This window comes from Nannospalax galili, unplaced genomic scaffold, assembly GCF_000622305.1.
Source record: "Nannospalax galili isolate Female #2095 unplaced genomic scaffold, S.galili_v1.0 scaffold475, whole genome shotgun sequence".
In the NCBI taxonomy this organism is placed as follows: Eukaryota; Metazoa; Chordata; class Mammalia; order Rodentia; family Spalacidae; genus Nannospalax; species Nannospalax galili.
Window position 1 is genome coordinate 2,996,082 of NW_008339435.1, and position 25,277 is coordinate 3,021,358.

General features: G+C 47.7%; 1 protein-coding gene across 7 annotated transcripts in view; it reads right to left on the minus strand.

Moving 5' to 3' along the window:
- The window catches only part of Syt6 (synaptotagmin 6), a 63,516-nt gene that overhangs the window by 36,024 nt on the left and 2,215 nt on the right, over positions 1–25,277 (minus strand). For 4 of the 7 annotated variants that reach the window (XR_607308.2, XR_607307.2, XM_008833996.2 and 1 more), the window contains exons 2-3: positions 15,555–15,903; positions 13,263–13,821 (exon numbers count right to left, since the gene is read on the minus strand). Coding sequence is in view for 4 of the 7 variants with exons in the window: in XM_008833996.2 (XP_008832218.1) it covers positions 13,263–13,821; positions 15,555–15,903 (908 nt within the window). In the remaining 3 variants the exon portion in view is untranslated. Of the gene's footprint in view, positions 1–13,262; positions 13,822–15,554; positions 15,904–25,033; positions 25,173–25,277 lie in introns of those variants that run through there. The other 3 variants (XR_607309.2, XM_008833999.2, XM_008833998.2) reach the window with 2 other exon arrangements.

Below are 25,277 nucleotides of genomic sequence, written 5' to 3' on the forward strand. Positions count from 1 at the left end.
AAGGGAAGGGAAGGGAAGGGAAGGGAAGGGAAGGGAAGGGAAGGGAAGGGAAGGAAGAGGAAATAGCCTCGTCAGCAGGATTAGGATTACAAAGATGTCCACAGCCTGCCTTTCCCTGGCCTCTTTTCCTTCCCAAACCCACCCCAAAGCACCAGAAACAGAAAGTTTGGTCTTCATAATTTCCGCATAGCTCTAAGCCCCACCTTCAGGATGCCAACCTGTCCTGCCCCAGCTTGTCAGCAGCACAGTACTCCAACCTACAGTGGCCTCTGGGTGCCACACTAGCTGCTCTGTGTCCTTCCCTCTGCCTTTCTGTTTCACAGCCACCTCTCAGTAGCTGATCCCCAGGATGTATTGATCCTGGGGAGGAACTGGGCAGGGTTCCCTCCAGTGCCTCTCTCCTCACAGGACCCTTGGGAGTGACTCAGCTGAAGACAGTTACTGATGTGGCAGAGGCATTTCCAAGCAGGTGCTTCAAGTCACAAAGCTGGCCCTGTCCCCAAGTTCTCAAGAAGGGAAATATGCCTCGCATTGTCATGACACACCACAGAGCTCTCTTCCCTTTCTGAAGTTGGCAGGGCCCCGATGTGTCACTAAGATGAGTCAACCAAAGGCTCCCGGAGAGAGTGGATGGAGCCCCCAGTCAGGCTGTTGCAGGTGGGTCAGGAACAACTCCTCACACAGGCAGCCTCCTCTATCCCAGCAAAACACAGAGCCCTTCCAGGGCAGCAAAGGGGACCGGTCAGGGTTGGGGAGTGGCTGAAGCAGCAGTCCTTGCACACCTGCCCGGGTTGTCCCTTTTGTCCCTGGCTGCCTGTACACGTTCTATCTCTGTACTGCCCAGATACAACCCCACCCTTCTTTGGGGTCCCTCAGTGCCCCTTGAGTTACCTGGTGGTGTAAAAGGGACTCTAAATACGAGGATGACTGAAAAGAAACAAGCACAGGCAATTAAAGCACATGGACCGAGAGTCTTCCATGTCCTTGATGCTAGCCCAAAGATGAGCCCCTTCACAGGCCCCTCCCTGGATTCTCCCTGGCAGCTCTCTGCCTGTTTCTGGGAACTGGCACTCTCTTTTTCCTTCACATTTATTTGTGATCTCTTCAGGAGAGACTCCTTTGGTGTCTCCTAACTGGCAGACCTCCTCAGGCATCAGGGTGGTAGAAGGGCTGGCTGACTCCTGTCCCAGGCACACTTGTACACATCTTCCCAACAGGAGGCCCTCCCTCATATGCAGGCAAATATCCCTATAAGCTACAGCAAGGCTTTGGTTCCTCCTGGGGAGGACAGAGAGAGCAAAGGTAAGACAATAGGTAACAACCTCATTTTGTGCCTTGTGGAGTTTGGATATGGGAAGGCAAGGCTGGAACTGAGCCTGAGCTGGGTCAGAGAAAGCTATTTCCCCAGACAGTTTAAAGAGAGGCCTTGTGTGTTTATATATTTGGTCTTAGAGACTGGAACTGAGGAAGGTGGTGGGAAAGGAAAGGATGATGGAGGTGGGCACATTACTGGGGGATCCTGGGCTGGAGCCACGGCTGGCAGTCTATGTGCCACTAAGCTTTGGGATAGTAAACACTTGAACCCATCACAGCCTACCTTCAGCTGATGCTGTGACTTGCTTTGTGTGGCTCGAGTATGTGGCATTGGGATCATGTACCCTAACTGGGTCTGTGAAGGAGGAGCCTTCGAAGACAAGAGAAGATAATGACATTTCAGGTGAGGCAGAAAGCAGGAGTCAGAGGGGACTGTAGTATCCATGCTGCCATCCCAGGCAGAAGCAGGCATTTTGGGGGAAGCCCCTCTTAGCCAGCTCCGGAGGGGCAGATTAGAGGAGTGACAGCTCATCTAGGGAGACTGCTGCTACCCACCCTGTGACCCTGAACATGTTGCCAAAGTCACCTCACATAGAAATTGGGAGATAAAGTGGGAGCCTACCCCGTAGATGGTGCTCGCATTTAATCTCTGGCACTTCGCATCTGGCACGCAGAAGGCTGAGGAGTCCTGGTAGACACTGCTTAACCAGTGGTCATAATTCTTCACATGCTGGTCGTATGAGTTTGCCCTTTCATCTCACCTCAGCTCACCTCCACATCCACAGCCCAAATGTTTATATCATGTTGAAGATATAAAACAATTCTTGGAGAAACCATTCCCCAAATCACCTACTGATGATGTTCAGGCCATGTCAAATCTAGACCATCAGTACGAAAGAACTCTAAAATGACAGACATGGAAGTTCTCTGAGGTAATCTGGTAATGAAGACTGAGGGAAAAGCCGGTTTGTGTTGGCCAGAGAAGACTGAATGGCTGAACACCATGCCTAGTCCTCTGGTCCCAGCAACTTGCCTTCATCCCAAGTCCAAGTGGACTCCAAGGAAATCTCTCCAACCTGATTTTTGATGTAGCCCTGGAGAGACCCTCAAGGTCTCAGGGACTTTGTCCAGAAAAGAATAAATTAAATATTTATGGAGAATGAGTAAGTGTCAATTCAGACATGAGAAGATGTGTCTAGAGGCAACAACTGATGAGGATGAATGAGGGCCAGATGGAGTTGGGGGGACCTGAAGGGTGAGCAGAGGCTGGCTGCTATAGAGAGCACATTTTTCTATATTGTTGCTAACATCCAAACACCATAAAAATATGCTAGCAACTGGATTAGGCTGACCTAGACTCTGCAGTTCACATGCCGCCGTCTCCCTCCAAGGTATAAATATTTATGTACAAGGCGAGGTTTGGAGTTGGGGGTGAGCTGGCTCAGTGTCAAGGTACACTGATGAATGACTTTTCTTTCCATTTTATTTTCCTGCTGATGTTGCTTATTCTTTGCCCATTTCCAGCCTTAGAAGACCCTCATGCATGGAGGCAGAAGGGATGTGGTCATTGTTCTGTGCCCTTTGACACCTCACTGTATGGACTCCCTTGGCCAGGAGACGGTCACAGCACAGAATGAAGGCAATAAGGGAATCAGGGCCTGGGGACAAAAGTGGGGACTGGAGAAAAAGAAACAGGAAAGAGAATAGCCTCTGAAAACTTAGTCTGGGTAGGCAGCAGGAAGTCCATAGACTGCGGTACGTGAGACCTGGGTATCCTGGTTCCAGGTGTGTATCAGCTTACTGAGCCAGCTAGGCAAGGTGTGTGACTTCTCTGGCCGTAACTTGTTCATTTGTGGTAGGCGCACATCTTTGAAACCTGTTCCAGCCTTGACCTTCCTTAAGACCATGAATGAGAACAGGGAGTCAGAACATCGTGGTCCACAAGAAAATAAGAGAACCACCTCAAAATGGTCTCAGTGCTCCCATGTCTCTTGCTATTCTGGTCACTCTTACACCTCAAAACCCTGGTCTCTCTGAATTGCTGCTGATGTAGGGAATACAATACAGTCCCTCCCCCACCAAATAAATCCTGGAATTCAAAGCTGTGACAGAGTCCAGAGGGGAGGCTGGATGCTGCTTCCCTTGTGACCTCGAGGGGGGGAAATGTTATCAGGTGACAGAGCAGCAGACAAGTACCTGTGCTCTTCTTAGTGGGGTGGAGGGCTGTGCAGAAAGAGCGCCCATGTTGGAGGAACAGATTTTTGGTGATGCATGAGCTTGTTGCTTAATGATTTCCCATTCATTCTCATGTAAGGCAAAGATTAGATATTTATACCCTTGAGTGGCACTGCATACTAATGAGGGGCACACAGGGCTGAATACAAGGCAGGAGGGTAGGCTTGCCCAGTCAACTCCATGCTGTAGCAAGCTGCAGGAATAGGGGGAGGTAAATCTGGGCCGTACTGTAGTTGCCACTGAGAGCTGGGCTCTGCAGCAGCCCCAGTGGGCAGCAGAGCTATGTGGATGGATGTTAAGGGACTTCAAAGGGAGAGTGGAACTTTCTCTACTGCTCTGAGCCTCAGGCAGTCATACAGGCTATTTCCTCCAAACCTGCAGGGGGAGACCTATTGCAAAAGGCCAAGTTTAGAAATGACTTAAATAAGAACACCCAACGCCAGCAGAGCAGTTACTGAGCAACACTGCTTAAGGCCAGGTCCCAGCCCTGTCTAGACCAATTAGCTTTGTTTTCCAACACCACATGGGAAACCTCTAACCCCAGGTACCCAAGAGTGGGCCTGAGTGAAGGGTGTGGAAGAGTGTGCACAACCATCACCTCTGCAGAAGGAAAAGCTTATAAGCATGGGGAATATGGCCCACCTCCTGGACTCATCATCAAGACTCCATGAAGATTTCCTGTGGGTAGGAGCACCTGCCCCATACCTCTTCTCGTTCCCTTTCTGGGTCCTTGGTGGATTGCCACTCATCCTTTGCTAGGGGAACCTTGGTCCCTCAGGCAGTCACAGAAAAGTTAAGGCTAGATTGGCTTTAGAATGCAGAGCTTGCCACCATGAGGTGCAGACATTGCCAGGATGGGAGGTCTGCCTGGTCAGGGTGGAAGGAATGCAATGGAAGAGAGGCACCTCCTCTCAGTGGCCTGAGAGGGAGATGCTGTGAGCGGGTGTTGGAAGAGACCAGGGCAGTCCAGAGACTAATGAAGATAATGAGGCCAGTCCCGAAGGAGCAGCGGGGTAAATGAGCATCCAGCAAAGGCAATCAGACAGCCAGAAGCTCCTGCTGAGCCTCAAGTAAACAAGGAAGCCTTGCAGCCCCACTGGTGGCCCAGCAGCTTCTGACTCAAGTGAGTCAGGAAGGGCAGAGGTAGGGCTCACTGGGCAGAGCAGGGCTGGCTAGCCTCATGAATTATTCAGGGTGTTCTGGGTGCAGGGCTCGCCCTAGGGAGCTGTCTTCATGGCAGTGGGCAGAAGGCCCAGGCCCAGCCAGCTCTAATCTCTTGGCACCTTTTGGAGCTTCCCAGTGACCCTGACTTGCCCTGCAAGCCTCTTTTGGCAGGCTTTTCTCTTTGCCTCAATCCTGGCTCTACTCTGCATGCAAGAGTCCAAACTCTTAGGGATTTAGGCCAGAATTTTAGGGACACCAAGGTCTTGCTGCAGAGTCTTGAGGAATGGACTGCCTTCACCTTGGAGGCTTCAAAAGACTCAGGAATGCTTACTCCACTTGCCTACCCACAGTCACATCTCCTTTCAAAGGTCATTCCTTCCAAGAAGTTTCCCTACAACAGTCCTACAACAGCATACCCTGTCCTATCTCCCACAAATAGCCTTCACCAATCAGAATCTACTAAGATGGCCCTGGTCAAGGCTCCTGGTGCCTCCTTGATGCTGGAATTAATGGTCAGTTCTCAGTCTACCTTCTGTTCCTTTGGTCACAACAGCTGTATGGGTGGGCCCCTTTTCCTCTTGTGTCCAAGTCATTGCACCTTCCCACCTTCCTCCCACATCACTGCTGTTAGCTTCCCAGTTCCTTTGCTGGTGTTTGCTCATGGCCCCAGGGTCCTTTCTCTGTCTGAACGAACTTATTTCTACTGGGATAGCCTCAAGCCTTGCAGCACTGTGTCTATGCTGATGACTCCTACATTTATTTCTCTGGCTTCACTCCTGGACTCTGGACTTAATATCCAACTTCCTACTTAACGTCTCCACTTAGATGTTCAAAAGCTATCCCAGCTACAGATTGTCCAAGCCTGAATTCTCATCTTCTCCTCTGTATCTTGCCCCTCAGTGAATGGAGAGTCCATCCTGAATTGCCCAGGATGAAAAATCTTAGTTCTCTTTCTTGAACTGTAGACTCAACACTCAGTATTCCAGCAGATACTATTGCCTTTCTTTGCAAAATAGGTTCAGATGCTAGGCATGGGGGCCTGTGCCTATAATCCCAACACTGGGGAGGCAGAGGCAGGAGGATTGCCCACAAATTCAAGGCCAGTTTACATTCAGGTTACATCCAGGTCAGTGAGGATTTCACAGTATGAACCTGTCTCAATGAATACAAACAAGCAAACAACAAAAGCGGCCGGCAATCAGCCACATCTTCCAACTCTACCACTTCCACTTTCTGACTGCGGGTACTCCTCCAAGCTCCTTTCCTATTCCTAGGCTCTCCTGCCATCTGCATCCTCCTACCCCATTCACCTACCTTTGTCCAGCTTCATTGACCACCTCTTCATCTATCTCCGGCTCATTTTTTACCCTCTCTTCCTCTTAATTTAAGACATTGTGTTACTTTGGTAACATTTTCATTTGCCCTGAAACTTCTGTTCCAGGGAAGACTCCCTGAGAGCAAGGACTGTATTTGTTTCCTTGCTGCCCAGATTTTCTAGGACACAGATCTGTTCCTGGAAAGGAACAAAAACGGACTGCTGGATACAGGCTTCTAAGGCTTCCTTCTTACTCCTCTGGGTCAGGACTGACCTGAGAGCCTGGTAAGTATTTTGAAGGCGGAGCATCAGCTGCTGACCAGCGAGCCTTTGGAAAGCTTTGTCTCAGGATGATTTAATGAGTCACAGAAGATCGATGATCAGATTCTTGTTTTGTACCTGAGAAACCTTTTGTGGCCACTCTTGGGTCTCATTCAACCTGAGAATGTGGGCCCAAGAAGAGGATGTAACCAGGGTGTTTTCATTCTAGAAGGCCTGCCTTCTCTGGCATGCTGCGCCAGGGAGGACCTGTGTGTTCCCAGGACAAAAGAGTTGTCTTCTTGCCTCCCCCACTGGACTGTGAGGCTGGCTCTGAGGAAGGGACTGAAGCGGGAGGTGTTTGTTCCTAGCTGGTGCCTGGTACACAGTAATTACACTCCAAGTGGTTATTACAAAATGAAAAGAAACCCAATCTTATTAGAGAGTTTCTTTCTAGATCTTTCTCCCAATCCAAAGAAAACAGAGAAACATACTCCCCTACTTTTGATCTCATTTACCCCTCTCTGGCCTTCACAGTCATTCAAACCTGGCTCAAAACTTCCTTTTCTAGAATTTTTCCAGAGCAATCTCACCTGACCATCTCTTTTCTCCAGCTCTCCTGAGCATCGCAGCAGATGATGGCTTGTACAGCTTATAACTATGTTGTCAATACTCTGAATTGGACTGTCTGTGTGTGTGTGTGTGTGTGTGTGTGTGTGTGTGTGTGTTGCTGTATTATTCCTATCAGCCTTGATACTCTGAGTTGGGGCTTTTCTTTGTCATATTTCCAGCCTAGTCCAGTTTCTGTATCCAACAAGCACTCAATAATGCAACTGACTGGTACATATTTGGCATATAGTAAATGTTTGTTAAATGGAGAGGAATGAATATCAAAGCCAATAGTCATAGGAAGAATACTGGGGAAAAGGTAAGAGAATACAAATATCAGCACAAAACTGTCCCCCTAAATTATTAGATTTTGACAAGTGAAGCAACCTACTCAGGTCGCAGAGAAACAGCACATTTCTGATTCCCTTGATGAGCCACACAATTCTGTGTCTACTTTCTATACAAAGGAGTGATGTAAGCATACTGTCTAATATAAGTATCATACTGATGTAAGCATAGTGCTTCTTCTGCTAAAGACCTGGATTCAGATTTGGACTACAGTTTCGTCTCTGGGTCGACACTGGCTAAGTCATATGCAGAGGCAATCATAAGGGTTATGCAGAGAGTGAACCTGATAAACAGCATGCTCTTGGCACCCAGGAAGCACCAACCAGTAAGAGCTCAGTAAATGATAACCTGCTTGCCTGTCCCCAGAATCTGCAAGGAGACAGGTGGAAGGGAGCTAAACAGGGCAGTGTAAGCTTCTTGGGAGAAGGAGGGACAAAGCTTGCTGCTTTGGCAAAACCTCTGGACATTCCCCAGGGGCTTGGAGGGATGACTGAGAGAAACATTTAAGAAAGAAGAAGGAATTCTGGAAACTGGGTCCAGGGGCTCATCATGCTGGATTTGAGGTTTCTTTTTGGAGATCACACTCTTAGGGACTAGATAACCCTATAAAGTGAAAGCAAAAAACCAGAAATTTTTCTATGAGAGAAACTGAGATGCTGAAAAATCTCAGCACTTCTGAGAACTTTCTGGATCTGCAGCCCAGAGAGAACAATTCACTTTTTCAAGGTCACATAAGAACACATGACAGTTATTCCAAGAAATAAAATAGGAATACAGTACTCTTATTCAAGGTTTCCCTTTCTGTGGCTTCAGTTACCCACAGTCAACCACAAACCAAAATTATTAAATGGGAAATTCTGTAAATAAACAATTTATAAGTTTTAAATGGAATGCCTTTGTGAGTAGCATGATGAAACCCTGCACCATCCATCTCTGTCCTGCATTGTCCTTTTGTCCAGCATATCCACACTGTGTACACTACCCACCCATCACTTAACAGTTGTCTTGGTTATGAAATAGACTGGGGTAGTACAGCAGTGCTTGTGTCTAAGCTATTATTTAATAATAGCCCAAAGCACAAAAGTAGTGATACTATTGTACTGCAGCATATTGTTATTACTATTCTGTTTTATTATTATTATTCTCAATCTCTTACTGTGCCTAACTTACAAATATAACTTTAGCACATGTATGGACACTTGAGCAAAAGCAGTGTGTAGAGATGTTTGAATTTAGGGGTATCCATAGTGGAGTCTTAGAATGTATCTCTCTTGCATAAAGCGGAGATGAGGTTTAGTGTAACAATATCTAACCACTAGCTGGGACAGGTGGCCTGCATTGAAATGGACAGTCAGGCCTGGGGATGGGAGAAAACTGGCCCACAGGCTGACCTGGTAGGAAAGGCACAGAAGAACAGGGCTCAACAGACTGCTCTGGGATGGTGCTACCCTGGTAGCTTGTGAGTTACATTGCTACTATATAACATAGGCTTCTACTGTCCCCAGTTTGCTGATGGTGAAACTGAAGCACAGTCTAGATAATTCCACTGTCTCAGAGCTGGTAAATTCAGAAGATAGAATGCAACACAAATTTATCTGGAGAGAGGGAGCTCTTCTGCACAGCCCTGCTCCTTCCCAGGCTGGAGGTTCTTTTACTCCCTAAGACCTCCTTTCCTTCTCGCACACAAAGTTAGAGCCCCCCATCACCCACCAACACACACATATACACACACCACACTATACACACACACCACATATACCGCACACAATATGTATACACACCACACACACGCCACACACCATACATACACCACACATATACACAACACAAACCCACCATACACACACACACACACACACACACACACACACACTGCATGCACACATGCACACTCTATCCTGGTGGGGACCTGGGAAGGCAGGAAGATGGTCAAGTCCTTTAATACCACCAAGCACAACACATATTTATGGCCCCAATTACAGCTTTCACTTTCTACCACAGTGAAGGAGCAGGGACAGGGACAGGAATAGTTGTGTGCACTGGGGTCTGAGGCCTCTCTAGCAATAACTACAAGATTACAGAGATGTTAGCAAACCCAGTGACGGCAGCTCTATTATAATGATAAATCTACAGCTTTATATAGAAATAATGAGCCTGGGGGAGGAGAGAAGGGGAAGGAAGAGCAGGGTGAGTTTAGCCAATTGGAGCTCTTGCTGGAGAGGCAGAGGCAACCCCCTAGGAGTGCCCAGGAGACCAGCAGGGTTCTTCTTCATGCCAGTAGGAGGGAAGGCTATGGCACCAGGACAGTCCTGCCCTTGGATGGAATCGATGCCATGAACTCTCTTTTTGTTTCCTGAGACTAGGTTCTAGAATCAGTCGAAGACCTGAGGGCTCCAACTGCCTTAGCATATCCTAGCTGCCTGCTTTTCACTCTCCCACTGAACAGCACTGAGTATTAGCTAGAGGCCAGGGCCTTCTGGGGATTCAGATTTGCAATTAACAAAGCTAGACTAACATGTCAGCTTCCGTCTCACTAGCCTCAAGCTCAATGTTCAGTGTCCAGGAGAAAGCACGACAACAAGGTCAGGCTTTGCTACTTCAGACCAACTCAAGCACCAGGGCAGGGCCCAGCCTGGTTCCATGAACTAGGGCGGAATCTGACTCTCAAGGGAGCTCGAGGAGTTGCTGGCACAGCAACCATGACACTAAGTTTGATCACAGAGTGTCCTCCCAAGTCTCCATCTCAGGGTGCCTCTCTTTCCATTCAACTTGTGGATCACTGAGCCTCCAGTCCAGATTATCTGATCTGACTAGTTAGTCTCCTCACCACCATAGAACAATCTGTATTTAGATCAGTGTCTCTAAATGACTGCACAGGCTCCCTTCTCATCAAGTCTGGCTCTGCCTACTGCCAAAAGATGACTAGAACTTCTCCAGGAAGCCTTCTCAGGTTACCTCAACTCAACTGCAGCTGCTTCTTAACGGTCCTTTCCCTTGCAGGACAGTATGTACTCCAATTGAATTAAGGAAAGCATTGGTCATTCAACAAGAACATTGGGGTTCTTACTTTCAGCCTAGAGGAAACACATAAGAGAAAGTCAACTGTAGACACAGCTGTTCCTGAATCCTCCATTGGGAGACTTTCCAAAACAGAACATGATGGGAGATGTACCTGGAAGACCTGGAGGATGCATGGGAGGGTCAGCTGTAGTGACACTAGGCCACATGGAGAGGGCTTTGGGAAGTTTTGAAAGGATTGGTTTGGACTGGCAGAGAGGGGGCAGACAGGCCTATCTAAGAGAGCCTTTCAGAACCAAGGCAGGAATGTTGAACATGCTGAGGGACTAATCTGGCTGGAGCCCAAAAGCTGCCATTTCAAGCTCAGGACTGAAGTGCAGCTCTGAGGACAAAATCAGGCACAGAAAAGAAATGAGGCCTGGCTGTATTCAACTTCCCCCCTTTCCTTCCCCCCACCCCCTGCACTGGCTACAGGATTTCATACACAGTAAGTGCTCAGTCATTCCCTGTGACTATAGCTTGGGTGTCCCTGGTCCCCAAATAATTAAATTTTCACAGCCAGCATCACAGCACAGGTTGTTTGCACCAGCTTGTTTGCAGCCATCCTCCCTTTCTTGCTTGAGTTCTCTGGGGTTTGAGGCCACTCTCCAGGCCTATGCTGACTGGAGAGGCTTTGGGCTTCAGGGCCCCAGGGTACCCACATGAGGAAGAAGCTCAGCCCAGACAGATGGGTGTGAGCACAGTCAGCTCCATAGCTCTGGAAATGCCTGGTCTGGATTCTCTCTGCTCCTGGCCTGGAATGCATCCCACTACTCTTGACCTGGTTATTTGTATCCACTCATTCCCATCTAGCTCAATCCCTCTCAATTTGGAGAGCTTCCTCTCTGTCCTTCACTCTTTGGGAAATTGTGCACAATAAACAAGATTTGCTGGCCAGCTTTGCCTGCTATGAAATGGGCATTACCAGCCTCTTTGATTAGATTATAAGTTCCTGTGGGTCAAAGAGGCTTCCTTTTGCCCCAGCCCCACACTCACCCTGGGCCCTCATAGTCTTCTTCGCATAAGGAAAGGAAGGAGGGCACGATTTACACTGACTATGGAAAACCTGTCTTTTTTTGAGGCTGCACTGGGGAAGTGGCAATAAAACCAGGGTAGGGGCAGCTGCAGAATTCTAGGAAGTAGGAAGTTACATCCAGGTGAGGGATGTGCTTAGACACACTGTCTATTCTAGGATGAGGCTTGCTTTTATCCTTTTGGGGCTGAAGGCACAGGATAGGAAGGTAGGGACTCTGGTGAGGGACAGAGGTGGTTCCTAGGACCCCAGAGCGGAGCACTACTCCCATAGCTCCTGGACAGCAGCGTTCCTCACCCTGGGCCACAACTTCACCGTGAGAACTGAGCTGCTCTTCTCCACCTATGCAGCCACCATAATGAAGCACCAGTGTAAGAAACCACAGGGAAGATCTACACCAGATGTAACTTCAGAGTGATTTATGTTGCAGAGCTCCTGGGCCTGTGAGGTGCACAGCTGCTGTTGGGCCCGCCCCGTCTGCCTGCCTTGTCTGTCTACTAGCCAGGCTGGCTGTTCATGCTGTTCCTGGGGGTGTCATTTCAAGAAAGTAAAGTTGGAGGAAGCACTGGAACATTGTCAGCTTTAGATATGAGAATGGAATGTTCCAGAGACCCCCAACTGCGGTTAAAAGGGGAACACACCAACCCTTCTCTCTTTAACAACTAGAATGGGACTGTTTTTTCCCAGCATTGCTTCTTACAAATGTTAAATATGGCCTGTCCAAAGGTAGGGTCTGCAGATAGAATGGGGTTGCCTCTGCTACAGATATGACTCAAGAAGTATCCAGAGAGACACACAAACAGCTAGCAGTCAAGACAAAGATACAAGATCAGTAGAACTTGATTAAATTAAACCCCTGCAGACTCTCAGCCGCACAGGTGGGCTCAGAGTTGCACCCTAGCCATACCTGCAGGATGCTTTAAATGGACTTATGAACACAGGGGGCTGAGAATGCATGCAGCCCATGCTAACTAGAGGCTCTGGATATGCCTTTTTAGGTCCTTTGCTTTTCTTAAAAGCCAACTTGAACCTTAGCTCTTTGAAACCTTCCCTGGCTAAACCCAGGTGATTATGAACAGTCCAAGATCAGTCCTTGTGTGTGAACTAGCCTGTTTTTTGGTCCACCTCTCCCATCTCCCAGACTGCAATGAGAGGATGATGTGAGATGAGGACCTCTGTGCTGTCTGCTCTTGGTAAGCAGTTGCAGCTCTCCTTCGGGATATGGCAGCATTGCTTTTCCCTTGCCTCCTCGACATTAAGAATTGCCATGTGTCTTGTTCTGGTTGATGAAATGCGAATGGAAGCGACATGTGTCACTTCTGCCTAGAGGCATTAAGGAATACGGTACACTTTGTCATAGCCTCTTCCTCCTGATGTCTAGCTGTGGGAGCATGTGTTGACATGGGGCCTCTGCTGGATTGAGTTCCTTGATAACAAGGTCTAATAGAAGCCCCGGGTAAGCTATGAAGCATATATAACATGAATGAGAAATGAACTTCTGTTCTCTTAAGCCACAAATTCCTGGGATTGTTTGTTATTGTAGCATAACCTGATTCATACTAACTGACACAGCCTGATCTTGATCACTGATTCCAAGCTTCTAAACTACACTAATGACCACTAGACCCTGCTGTTTGGTTTAGTTTATGGGCCTGATCCAAAATTACTCTTGATCAAAGGGACATACAGTATAATTTTGTATACAAACTCAAGGTCTAGTAGACAGAGAGAGTCAGAATCAAAGATAAAAATTTGCTTCCTTCCTATCCCATTTGGGCAGAGTACAAGGACCTCCCCAGGGTAAGCTGGGCCACTGGGCAGTTTCCAGAGTTCCCATGTGTCTCTAGTGGGGCAGAGGGCTGGAGACATGTCCCACCCAACTCAGAACTGCCAGTACTCAGGCAGCCAAGGGGACAAAGCTGTACTCACACTAGTGGCGTACTGGATGTCCTTCCAGATGGAAGTCTCCCGGGATAGGTCAGAGGCCTCAAAGAGGTTGTCCAGGATGACCTCCCCAATCATGTCATGGCGGGAGAAGCGGTCAAAGTCAAAGACACTGAGATGCAACTTGCGGTCAGCCAGCTCCTCATAGGGCACGGCGAAGTGGAAGTTCTCATCAAAGGTGGGGTTTAGGGTCTTACGGTGCACCCGGGTCTGCAGCTTGCATTTGCGGTCAGGCAAGAGGTAGATCTTGACATAAGGGTCAGAGCTTCCACAAAAGTCCTTGGCAGGGAGGTCAAAGGCCTTCAGGATGCGCACGATCAGAGTTTCAGTCTCGTAGTCATAGCGGAGGCTGAAGTTGATCTTCCCACAGCTCTTGGCAGCTTCCGACTTGGCATCATCCCCATCCACTGACTTCTGCTTGTAGAGTTCTGGCTTGATGCGGCCAATGCTGGTGGGCTGCTCAGCCGCTGGTGGCAGCTCATTGCCATAGTCTACGCTGGAGACATGCATCTGCCGTGGCAGGTGGCGCTTGAAGGACGTGTGCCTGGTGGAGGATAGGAGGAATGGGAAGAGTGTGTAAGGGCCAGGGGAAGGGGGATAAAGGCAGGCCGAACCTTGGTGATTCATCCTTCCTTTTGTGGAGCCCCTTTCTTTCCCTCTTGTTGACCCCATTTTTCCTCTGTATGTACTTAGTGCACAAAGTGGCTGGGAGCGTATGTGTCTTAATATATGTAAAGTAGTTGGAATGGTGCCTGGTATAGAGCAAGCTCAATAAATGTTAGCCACTGTTTTAATCATCATTCTTGCTCTCCTGACATCTGCTTTCTAGGTTTTTTTTCCTAGTAGGCATGACTACTTTTTCCATGAAACCATGAGCCACTTCAAGAGAAGGATCATGCTTTCCACTGCCTTCATCATCATCATCTTCAATATCATCTTCATCATCATCATCACCACTACAATTTATTTAGTATTTGCCATACAGCAGACAGTTAAGTTGTTAAAGGCATAGGCTTTGGAGACAGAGTGTATAGGTTAATTTTGACCCTTCTACTTTGGGCAACTTATATAAATCCACTGCATTACAAAAATTAGGATAATAAGGAGCTGGAGAGATGTCTCAGTGACTAAGAGCACTGGCTGCTCTTGCAGAGGACTTGGGTTTGATTCCCAGCACCCACATTGAGGGTAACAGTCATCCATAACTCCAGTTCCAGGGGATCTGACACCTTTTTCTGACCTCCATGGGCATTGCACGACATGAGTGCACGCGTATACATGCAGACAATACACACAAAATAGAAATAATAAAAGATTTTTTAAAAACTCAAAAATTAGGATAATAAAAGTAGTAAGTGCGTAGAATTGTGCGAAAATGAAAATATTTGCATATAAGATACTTGGAATGAGGCCAAGTATGCAATGAATGACACGTTAGCTCTCATTGTTACTGTATGGACTGTATCGGTTCCTCATAAGAGTTCTTTGCTTTATTTTTATGGTTTAGAAAGACGAGGCCAAAGGTGAGCAACGTGCCTGAGGCCATATGGCAAATTCTGCCCATGGGATCCAGCACCCTGGCGTCCAGTTTGAAGACCAGGCTTCCTTCCCTTTGATTAGTGTCTGGGAGCCTGGAGGATTGTTTCAGGGGTCCAGAAATCCTCAAGCTGCTCAAGTTTTGAGTAAATAAAATGCCTATCCATGTATACCACATCTTTTAAAAAATGTTTCTAAATTTAGAGTAGGTTTTTGCCATCATGTTTGTTGTTGGTATGCTTTTGAATTAAAGGATGCGGTGTGTGTAACTGCTCCCATGAAGGAAACTCAAAATGAATCCTGATTTTCAAAAGGTCAGGACACTCTTGCTTTATCTCCCATTGACTGCTGTAGCTATAAGGCTTTACTACCTAGTCCTAAAAACATGAATGTTTATGCCTCCAGGCCTTTACATATACTTTTCCCGCTGTCTGAAGTCTTTCTTCCCTCAAAACCCCCAACCCAGCTCCAATTCTAGTCTAATACACTTACACTCACTCCCACCCCACATGCCTACCACACACACAGCATCCCACCTCGAAGGTTCCCTTTTCATGAGGCCTATCCTGATGCCCACCTCCTCTTCATTGCCACCACGAACTATAACATCTGATCTAGTCCTTAAAGGACATGTGCTATTATTTCTGGTCCCTCATTCTCAGAGGCTGGAATCTCTCTGACACACTGAATGATCAAAGTGTCAATGTATGGGGGTTAGGAAGGGAGGGGTGTACCCTTCACCTGGTGGATGACGCTGGCTCTGTGGTCTGCCGTTGCAGTCGTGTATGACGCATGATATGCTCTTTGACCGACATCTGCACCTCAGCTGGGATATCTGGGGATGTGTGGCTGATCTTCACAGCTGCTTCTAGGAAGCCCAGGGTACTGGGGTCCTTCAGCTTGTCCGCCATGTTACCTCTGGAGCTGGGGCTCTGGAGGGCCTCTGAGGCAGGGTTAGCAGAAGAGGGACTGGAGGCCTCCTTGTTCCTCCAGGGCATCCAGCACAGCTTCCAAAAGAGAAAGAGAAAAACTGCCACCAGGGCCACGCCACACACAATAACTACCACGGCGAGGAGGCTGACAGAGGTGCCTGCCCTCGGCATGAGCCAGGAAAGGAGGGACAGAGACAGACGAAGGTGGGGACAAGCAGGCGAGGCGTTGGAAGAAGGCGCACACAGAAGGGACAAGACGAAAGAAGAGAGAAGAGCGGTTATGAGAAAAGCTGCTAGGTCATGGGGAGAGATGGTTTTTTGGGTTGACCGTTGATGGTCCATTTTGTAAATTATCTGCAGCCTGTGCTCACCAGTCTGATTCTCCAGCATCATCCCACTCTGCCTTTCACCAGCTTGGGGAGCACCCGGCTGCCTGCCCTACTGCTCTTGGCTTGTGCCCAGGGACAGGAAGGTGATTTAAATGGCAGCCTAAGCAAATGTGCAAATTCCTGAAGCGTTCACGTTTGGATGCTGTTTGAATTTCTATTAGAGCTGTTATTACGGCCAGACTTATAACACCATTTTGCTTTTCTTTTTAATTTTTTGGTACTGGGCATAGAACCTGGAGCCTTACACACGTTAGACAAGGGCTCTCCCACTAAACTATGTCCCCCAGCCCTCAACAATGATTTTTACATACAGCTCTCATCCCCTGCCATCTGAGACCCTGAGGGTAAAGAGTAGAGGCTGGTTAACTCAAGCTTTTCCCTTCCTTGTCCCACCTCCTTCCCTGAACAAAGCCAGTGCTCAATAAACACCCAGCTTTCTTGCAGGGAATGAGATCCAGCCTCATTTTCTTGAAGGCAGACGTTAACTTCTGTTCTCCCAGAGTTTTCTGCATGCTGTAGGCTCAATGAATACTTGTATTAAGTTGGAATTGGGTCCACACGGTATAGGTCAAAGCTAAGCACAAAATACAAATGGTTCCCATAGCCGTCCTCTTCCATTTCTATGGTTCTTTAAGAGCTTTGTTGTAAAGCTGGTATTTGTGAGAACTGTCGCTGAGCTCAAAGTAGGCACTCAAAGCCCATACTCCTCCAGACCTTGGGGTACCCATCTTCCCAGGAGGGTTGTATGGGATGCCTCCAGTGTGAGATAACTGGTAAACAGACTTCCCATTCTACTTCTCTTCCCAAATCTGAAGATGAACTTTTTAAGCTCAAGGCTTCCTTTCACTCTGAGAAGTCAGAGGGTTCTGAACCAGTGGTACACTGGCAGGGTTGCAGTACCATCATTCGTGGATTAGCAAGCAGAGGAGTTTGGTTTGACTGACATCATGAGCAAGAAGCTATGGCATTCCAACACTGCCACTCCCCCAAGATGTCTGGCTTTTCTAGAAGAGGCAGATGACTTGCTAACTGGATCTGTGCAAACTGGATCTGTGCATATTGGTGACTCCCTCTGTAGGAATATATCCCACCAGCTCAACCCTCTACTCTCTCTGTTCTCTGACTAGTCACTGTAGACTGGGAGGTTGCAGCATCTGGATTGGTCACCCAATGTCTTACAAACCTAAGAACTTCAGGTGAGAAATGACCCAATGAGTACCAAGGCTAAGCTGTGCTTTTAAAATGGTACCAGTGGCCCAGAGGAGGGCATGAGGCCACAGTTTGGTCAGTCATAGGACTTGGACCAGAGACCAGGTGTTGAGATCCAGTTCTGTTTGTCCCTGACTAAACTATAGGCTCCTGTAATCCTGTGTTTCCTCTCAGGAACTAGCACAGAAACTGGCATATGGGAATGAGTGAATGAATGAATGAAGGGCACAAAAAGCTACAATTTTTTCTCATTTCCATTAAGTTCAACCAACACTTACTGAGCACTTGCCAAGTTGCCAGGTTACAAGCTAGGCTTGGCTACAGGGATGCCCAAGTGCCTCCAGGTACTTTCACTGTACCCAGTCCCCAAGGAAAGCTGTCCACATCCTGAGGCTCTGAGAAGGAGGTAAGAACCATAACTTCTCTCTCTGGAAGCCAGCACTACTTTCCAGCTCTCTGTTGCAGATACTTTAACTGGATCAGCAGCCAGGCACCTCCAATGAATAGGGAATAAGAGCAGAGGGTCTTCAAGTCTCTGAGTTTCTTCTCACTACCCCCGGCCCCATTCAGCCTGGGCACAGAGATATCAGAGCCTCTCTCTGGCCAAGACCTAGGGTTAATCCTTAGAAACCACCAAGGCTTAAAGGTCTCCAACAGGGTGTGCATGTGCCTCAAGGGATCAAGAGAAAAAACAAGATATTTTGATATTCATTATATTATATAAGTAGTCAAAAATCAATATATAAGTTGATAGTAATGTGAGTACTTTATTATAGGATTTAGTCAATTTAGTCCACATTACTATGCCCAATATGAAAAATGCTTTTTATATATATCCACTCATGTAATCCTCTCCAATCAAACAGATACAATTATTGTTCTCTCTTTGCAGATGTGGAAACACACAAGAAGGTTAATAGATTGCCCAGGTCACACAACCAGTAAAGGGTAGACAGACTCTAGCACCCTCATAAGGCTCTGAATATAACTTTGGTAGAATATGAATATATGAAGGACAAATAAACATATGAAGATACTAACTCAGTTTTCTCCCTGTTATATATTCATGACCTCAATGCCTTGGAGGCTGTTTCTCCAAGCCATTATCTTTCTGGGCGCTCCAGGAAAGCTACTACAGATATGTATGTTCTTATTCTACGTATCTGGCCCTTTCTAGACCCTTCACATTCATTCTCTGATATAACTGTTCTGGGCCCATTTTCTGCAATGAGTCACCTTAAAACAAAAGGTATTTCTAGGGCCTTGCTTTCCTTTGATCATACATTTTACTTGCTCTGGTAATAATTAGAATTTTAATGAGAAGGGAGGGGATAAGGGGGAATCCAGAGAGCATTGAGTGCATTTAAATGTTCAGCCTGACAAAAAAACAAAACCTGAATTCATAAATGAAAAGTGGGGGAAGGGCCAAGGGGGCCTTTTTTTTTTTTTTTTTTTTTTTCAAAAATGAAGGAAGAGAGGGAAACTTAAGCACAGATGCTGGGGTTGAGGTCTGGGTCTATGTAGCTGCTATTTCAATTGCTTCTTCAATTGTGTGACCTCCAGCTCTTGTTCCCTTGGTACTGTGCTTAGAGAAGGCAGAGGATATGGATTATTGGGATCAGCCCCTAGCAGTCGATAGTGGTTATATAAGAACAGGAGGACCATCCGATATCTGGGGAATCTTCTCCCAGACTAGAGGAGTCCAGACTTTGATATCACACAGGAAGGCAATATAAGAATTACGTCCTGGATACTGAGAGAGCTCATCCATCCAGGAGGCATTGGGTGGTAAGACGGCAGGAGCACAATCAGACTGGGGTAGGGGGTGATTGTAGAGGATTTAAAATAATTATAGGAAGCCTTAATTCAGCCAGTGTTCATACCCTAGTGTGTTAGTCAGCAATCTGCCATTATAGCAAATATCTAAGATCACTGACTAAAGAGAAAACATTCATTTTGGCTCACAGTTATAGAGGTTTCAGTCTATGATCTGTTGGTCCCATTGTTTGGGCCCGTGGTAGTATATCATGGCAGAAGTATAAGGTGAAACAAAACATCTTATATCATGGCCAGGAAACAAGAGAGAGGAAGAAGAGGGGGAAGGGATTGGGGTCCTGCTCTCCACTCCAGAGGCATGATACAAGATTTCCATGCCACTGGGCCTCATTTCTGAAAGGTACAATCACCTCTCATGAGGCCTGCTCTGGGAAAAAAGCTTTTGACACATGGAATTTTGGGAAGGCAATAGAGATTCAAACTATGGAACCTGCTTAGAGGCATCAGAGGTGCTCAAGTAACCGTGGACATCGGGTTTGGGAAACAATAGTTGCCAACCATCCAGCCACCTCTAGGAGAGAACAAATCCATGGAACTATGCTTTGAAGACATAACCCCAAGGATGTGGTCTGGAACAGCAAAACCTGGCTGAGGAACTGGATTTCACAGAGTGTTCTGAAACCTGGTGTGCATCTCAGGCAGGCATCAACGTGAGGATGATCACAGAGTACATTCCATCCATGTCACTTTCTGATGGTGTGACCTCCAGCACGTTACTTCACCTCTCCAAACCTTGCACTTAGTGAAGATTACAGGTCTTCCTATCTCCCCAGATCACTGTAAATATCAGATAATTAAGAGTAAGCACAGTCCCTGATACATGGTAACTGCCCCTCCCCCAACATAAGCTGCTAGTATTCATCAGGATTTGGTTTTCTCTTGAGTTTAGTATTATTGTTTGCTGTATACAGAACTGATCCACAGCTAGGCCTCTGAGGCAGAGAAGGGAGTCCCTAGATCAGAGGGCAAAGCATCAGAGGGCTCTCAGACCCCTCTTCCCTCCTGGGAAGTTAAAATCCCCTTGAAGGTCATCAGGGTAAGGCCTGCTGGCCACCTTAAATGAGACTGTCTGGTAGGGTGATGGCCCATGGCCTCCTTCCCCTTCCAGAAATGCTAAGTTATTAATTAGCAGCCCAAGGCTTGCTTATCTTCCCCAGTGACACTTCTTTCTCCAGAGACAGAGCTGGTGTCCCCTCCTCTTTCCTCCACCCATAGTGTTAGGATTCATCAGCAGCTCTTATCACTTGCTATTGTTCCCGTTTTTCTAATGGGCTTCCATGTCAGGAAAATTCATTCTGTAACCATCACAGGCATTCTTGCTAACAGATTATAATTGAAAAGACAAACTAGAGAGAGGAATGGGAAAGAAAGGACAAGTTTCTTGCTCACCCCAGTTCTAGAGAAGCCTGGCTCAGGGCCTGGGGGTACTGCTGAACCTTCAGAAATGCAGGTGCACAGCTGGGCTCTCCTTCACTTCCAGATGGAGACATAGACAAAGTGCAGATCAAAGACCAGAGAATAAGGGGTGCATAGGCCCAATAACCAGAAAGGAACAGCATTTAGTCCAGGAAGAGAAGACACTCTGCAGAATCATTCATATTAATATTAATGATAATATTTCCTATTTATTTCTGTGCAGTAAGCTCTGTGGTTTTTACATTATCTCATTTAATCTACAACCTCCCAAAGAAATTAATATTCACCTCTCAAAAAGAGATATAATGAAAGATAAACAAATGAATATAGAGGAGTTCCTTCCTCGAGGGTACAGTGTGTTAAGCAGAAGAGGTAGGATTTAAATATAAGCTTTCTGGTTCCAAAATCCAGACTCTTGAACTAGGCATCTCCCAGACTGGAGGTGGGCCTGAGGCACTGCAGACTCAAAACTGCAAAGAGAAAGTCAAGGAGGCATTTCCTAGCTGAAATCTGGAGAAGGTGAGAACATTTTCTTTGGGTTGGACAGAACCCTGAAACCTTGGGTGATAACTGGCCTCCACATCTATCTTTCTTCTTCCCTGGGAAATGAATATGCTCAAGTTACCGATGAACTACCAGACAAATAACCAGTGACTCCTGAAAAGTTCCATCCAGCAATATGTCTGAGGAGTGTGTGTGTGTGTATGTGTGTGTGTGTGCACGCGCACGTCTGTGTGTATTGAGAGAACAGTAGTTGGTCCTTACTGAGGCTCACAGACATGGACCATTGATAAGTCCTGCTGTGGCTTGTAAATTTATTAGAAGTGGGTGTGATTAAATTCAGGGTTAGGGGGAGGGAGTACAAAAGGCCATTGCTTCCTTTCCTTCTGCAGAGATCCAGGCCGAGCTACCGATGAGGATAATTAGCAGAGTCCAAACAGAGAAGGAATTAATGCTCCTGAAAAGCTGCGATGAGGAGAGACAATGCCGAGCTAATTACAGCCGCACCAAGCTTTATGACTGGGCGCCTGCTTCCCATCATTAGGGGATTCAGAGATAAATCGGAGGCTAACGTGGAGTGTGTTAGCGAACGAGCTTTGGCACTAATTTAGCAATTATTAGTATTATTATTATTTTGGCAGATGGTCATTTTACCTTTCTGCCTGTAACCCCTTTGAATGGGGGATTAAGACTGGCGTGATGGAGGAGAGGAGCAGTCAGCCAGAAACAGCCCCCTCTGTGGTCCTCAACAGTTTATAGCTGTAACTAGTGAGAAGAGAGAGCTGTATGGGACCTTGGGGAATAAGAAAGAGTTCGGTATCCCCCAAAAGAGAGTTGAGGGATTAGGTATCATTTATATCTGCAGCGTCCGAATCTGGACGCCTGTCTGGCTTGTGTTGTTGGAGACTCAACTCTAACTATACTTTCTAAGCGGCCACGCATTGGAGGCTTCTCTCCCAAAGTCAGTCTGGCAAGAGGGAAGGTGAACCCCATCAGGCCTTCCTCTTACCATGCTCAACCGAACTCAAGACAACCCTACAGAAGCCTGATCCAGAGCCTCAGAGCCAATCCTAATTGTTTGTAGCCCCTGGTCAGTGGACCAGGAAGGTAAAATAAAGTTGGAACAGTTAGAAGAGAGTGCAACTTTTGCTAGAGCTTGAAGAAACGGACTACTAAATGTACCAACCCTAACAGGCATTGCCATGGTCAGAGGGAGATCTTCTAGAGACATCTAGAATCTAAGGATTCCACAACTCTTAGATATTGAGCTTTAAGTAACTAAAAGTGTGTTCTTGATGTGGTGGTGCATATTTGCAACTAGCACTCAGGAGGCTAATGCAGGAGGATTGACAAGTTTGAGGCCAGCCTGGACTACGTAGCTAGACCCTGTCTCAAAAAAGCGAGAGAAAAACAATCTTAAAACATGAAACACTAATATTGGAAAACTATCCCACCAGCTGTTTAGAATCATGTGTAGCACCCTTTCCTTCAAGGAGACAAAAGCTACAGGCTTCCTTCCTTCTAGCTAGAAGAAGCTGAGGGAGTGGCTGATTATTCTGATGTTGAAACAGGCTCTGTTTTATAGAAATGTTGTGCATTTCATTTGCTATCACATACAGGAAAAAACATTCCCTGGGTTGCAAAAGGCCAACTTCAAAGCCAGGTGGCTGAATCAAAGAACATCTCCAGAGTCATTAGCAAAGCTAACAAACATCACATCCATCTCCTGGCCACTGGTAGGCTGGGAATAACCACTCTTGGCTGCCAGCCTGGGGTGGGGGCAGGGAAGCTTGGGTCAGCCTTCAGGTTCTGAATATTCTGGAACACTTCTGATTTCTGCTGCCCACACCTCACCCTGTACAACTCGGCTCGTGGATAAAATTCATTCACTCACAAGGCAAAGGACACAAGGATAGATAGCTAGAGAACTGGTCCCTGACTATGTAGATTCATGGGACAGAAGGGGTACACTAAAGAAGAAAGCAGACCTTTTATCTTTAGGGTTTTTAGAGGAAAAGAGGATTTACTTTTACTTGGGACAACTTGAATACAGGTATTTCCAAGTCAGGGTCTGATTCATGAGCTTTCTGATGCACCAGACCTATGGGAAGGCCTGTGTAAATGGTAGTGGCATCTGAGTCTCAATTGTTGAAGCTCAGGATATTACTAGAAATCTCAGGAGACTTAGAGCTGGAGGAAGGTAAGGAAAAAGACAAAATGTTTAAGAGAGTTAGGTGTGCTCTACCCATTTGTATTTTTCATAAAACTGCAGATGAAAAGTGCCAGATTTTTCTGATTGGGGAATCTGGTTCCAGGAGGTATCTCTAGGGAGCAAACTGGGAGGTGGGGTACATGGCACCTTGATCTGAACACCACATCTCCCTAGACCCTGTGCTTGTCTAAATCCCCAAGGTCCCAAAGACAACTGAGCAGCTTTCTTTTGCTGTGATCCAGTCTCCCTCTGTCAACATCCTGTCCTTTTCAACCTCCTCCCTTGGCATCAGGGTTTCCTGGGGCTTGGTGACCCAGCAGCAAAGTTAAAGTTCCCCAGGGCACACAACTCAAACTTGCCTTCAGAATCAGTAGGGAGGGGAGGGTACAGATTCATCTGGGCCCCTGGCTCTTCACTCACCTCAGCCTGCTATCCAGACTGAAGGCAGTCCTCTGAAGTCAGAACACCAGTGCTACCCCCAAACAGCTACACACAACAACCCATCCCATCAGAAGCATTTCTGCCCTGGAAGGCAGAACCTGACAGGCGAAGCCTTACTTTCTGTATTCTGAGGGTCAGGCCCAGCATGAAGGCCCCACTGCAGATGGATCATTGGAGAAAAAGAGAACTAGGGAGTAAGGGAAAGATAAAAAGTGACTGATTGACTTGGGGGATACTCTGTCTGGAGGTTACACGGAGCTGGGTGGTATAGCTGAGGATGACACCAGAGAACCAGTCTAATAACAGGTCTAACCTGTTCTGAGAATACCCAAGGGGGAAAGCCAACCTCTCCAACCTTCATCAATGTACTACCCTTAAAAGTTCTTTATGTCTAATCTTGGTTTCTTCTACTGCAGTCATCAGCTCATTGATTAGATATTGAGAGAGAGAGAGAGAGAGAGAGAGAGAGAGAGAGAGAGAGAAAGAGAGAGAAAGAGAAAGAAGCTCCCAATGATTCATACAGATCTGAGGTGGGCTCTACTCACCAGGAGCCTGACTACAGCTTCCTACAGGACACAAGGCCTTTCCTGGACTCTATTTCCTCCCTCAAAGTCCTTATCCAGAATCTACTTTGATCTTTGACCTTTAACCTCACACATAAACAAGCTTGTAGAATTTGAGGTTCCCTGGGGAGCTTACCCCACCTGTGCCTGCTCCAGGAACCCCGGCTCTGGGTCCTGGCCACTTGTCCCTAGAGAGGCGCGGGGAAGGGGGAGGGGTGGGGGGGACGACGACGACGACAAATTTCAGCCTCTAACTGCCCCCTCCTGGTTTTCCCGCCCCAGTGGTGCGCAAACATGGGGCGACTACCACCGACCCTTAGGCCCAGAGTCACTGGGGTCGGGAACCAGGAAAGGCAAGTCTGCGGAGTCCCAAGGAACCCCAGCATCTCCGTCTCTGCAGGATCTCCCCACCCCCACTCCGCATTCTCCGGGGCCTCACGCTGTCTGTCCCCAGCCCCTCCCCCCCGCAGGGGACAGGACCCCATATTCGCTCCAGTCCGGGACCCTCCAAATAGCCGGACAAAGAACCGCGCTGCCACGGGCGCGCTTGCCCGCAGGACAGTGGTGCAGCAGGTAAATATCCAGCGGTCAGCAGCCACGCCGACCCTCCCGCCGCTCCAGCCGCCAGGGCGCGACGCGCCACCTCGGCTGTCTCGACTCCCGCGAGACGTGACGGCTGCACGCGGGCCCCGGCCCTGCGGGGCTCGGGCTCGGGACTCACCCGCTCCGGCGAGCTCGACTCGGCTCGGGCTACCGCCTTAGACCTGGCGGCCGCCCGGGCTGGGTCCGGCGCAGGGTCCGCGCCGCTCGGGCAGGAGGCGCCCGCTTGGTAAAGTCGCCAAGAGGCACCAGCTCAGTTTGCGCACCCGCCCGGAGTCCGAGTGAATCAGAGGGAGACCGAGGGAACGAGTTATAGGGTTGCCGGGAGGTGCGGGGACGCAACGGCACCCTCCTCACCCCCCGCC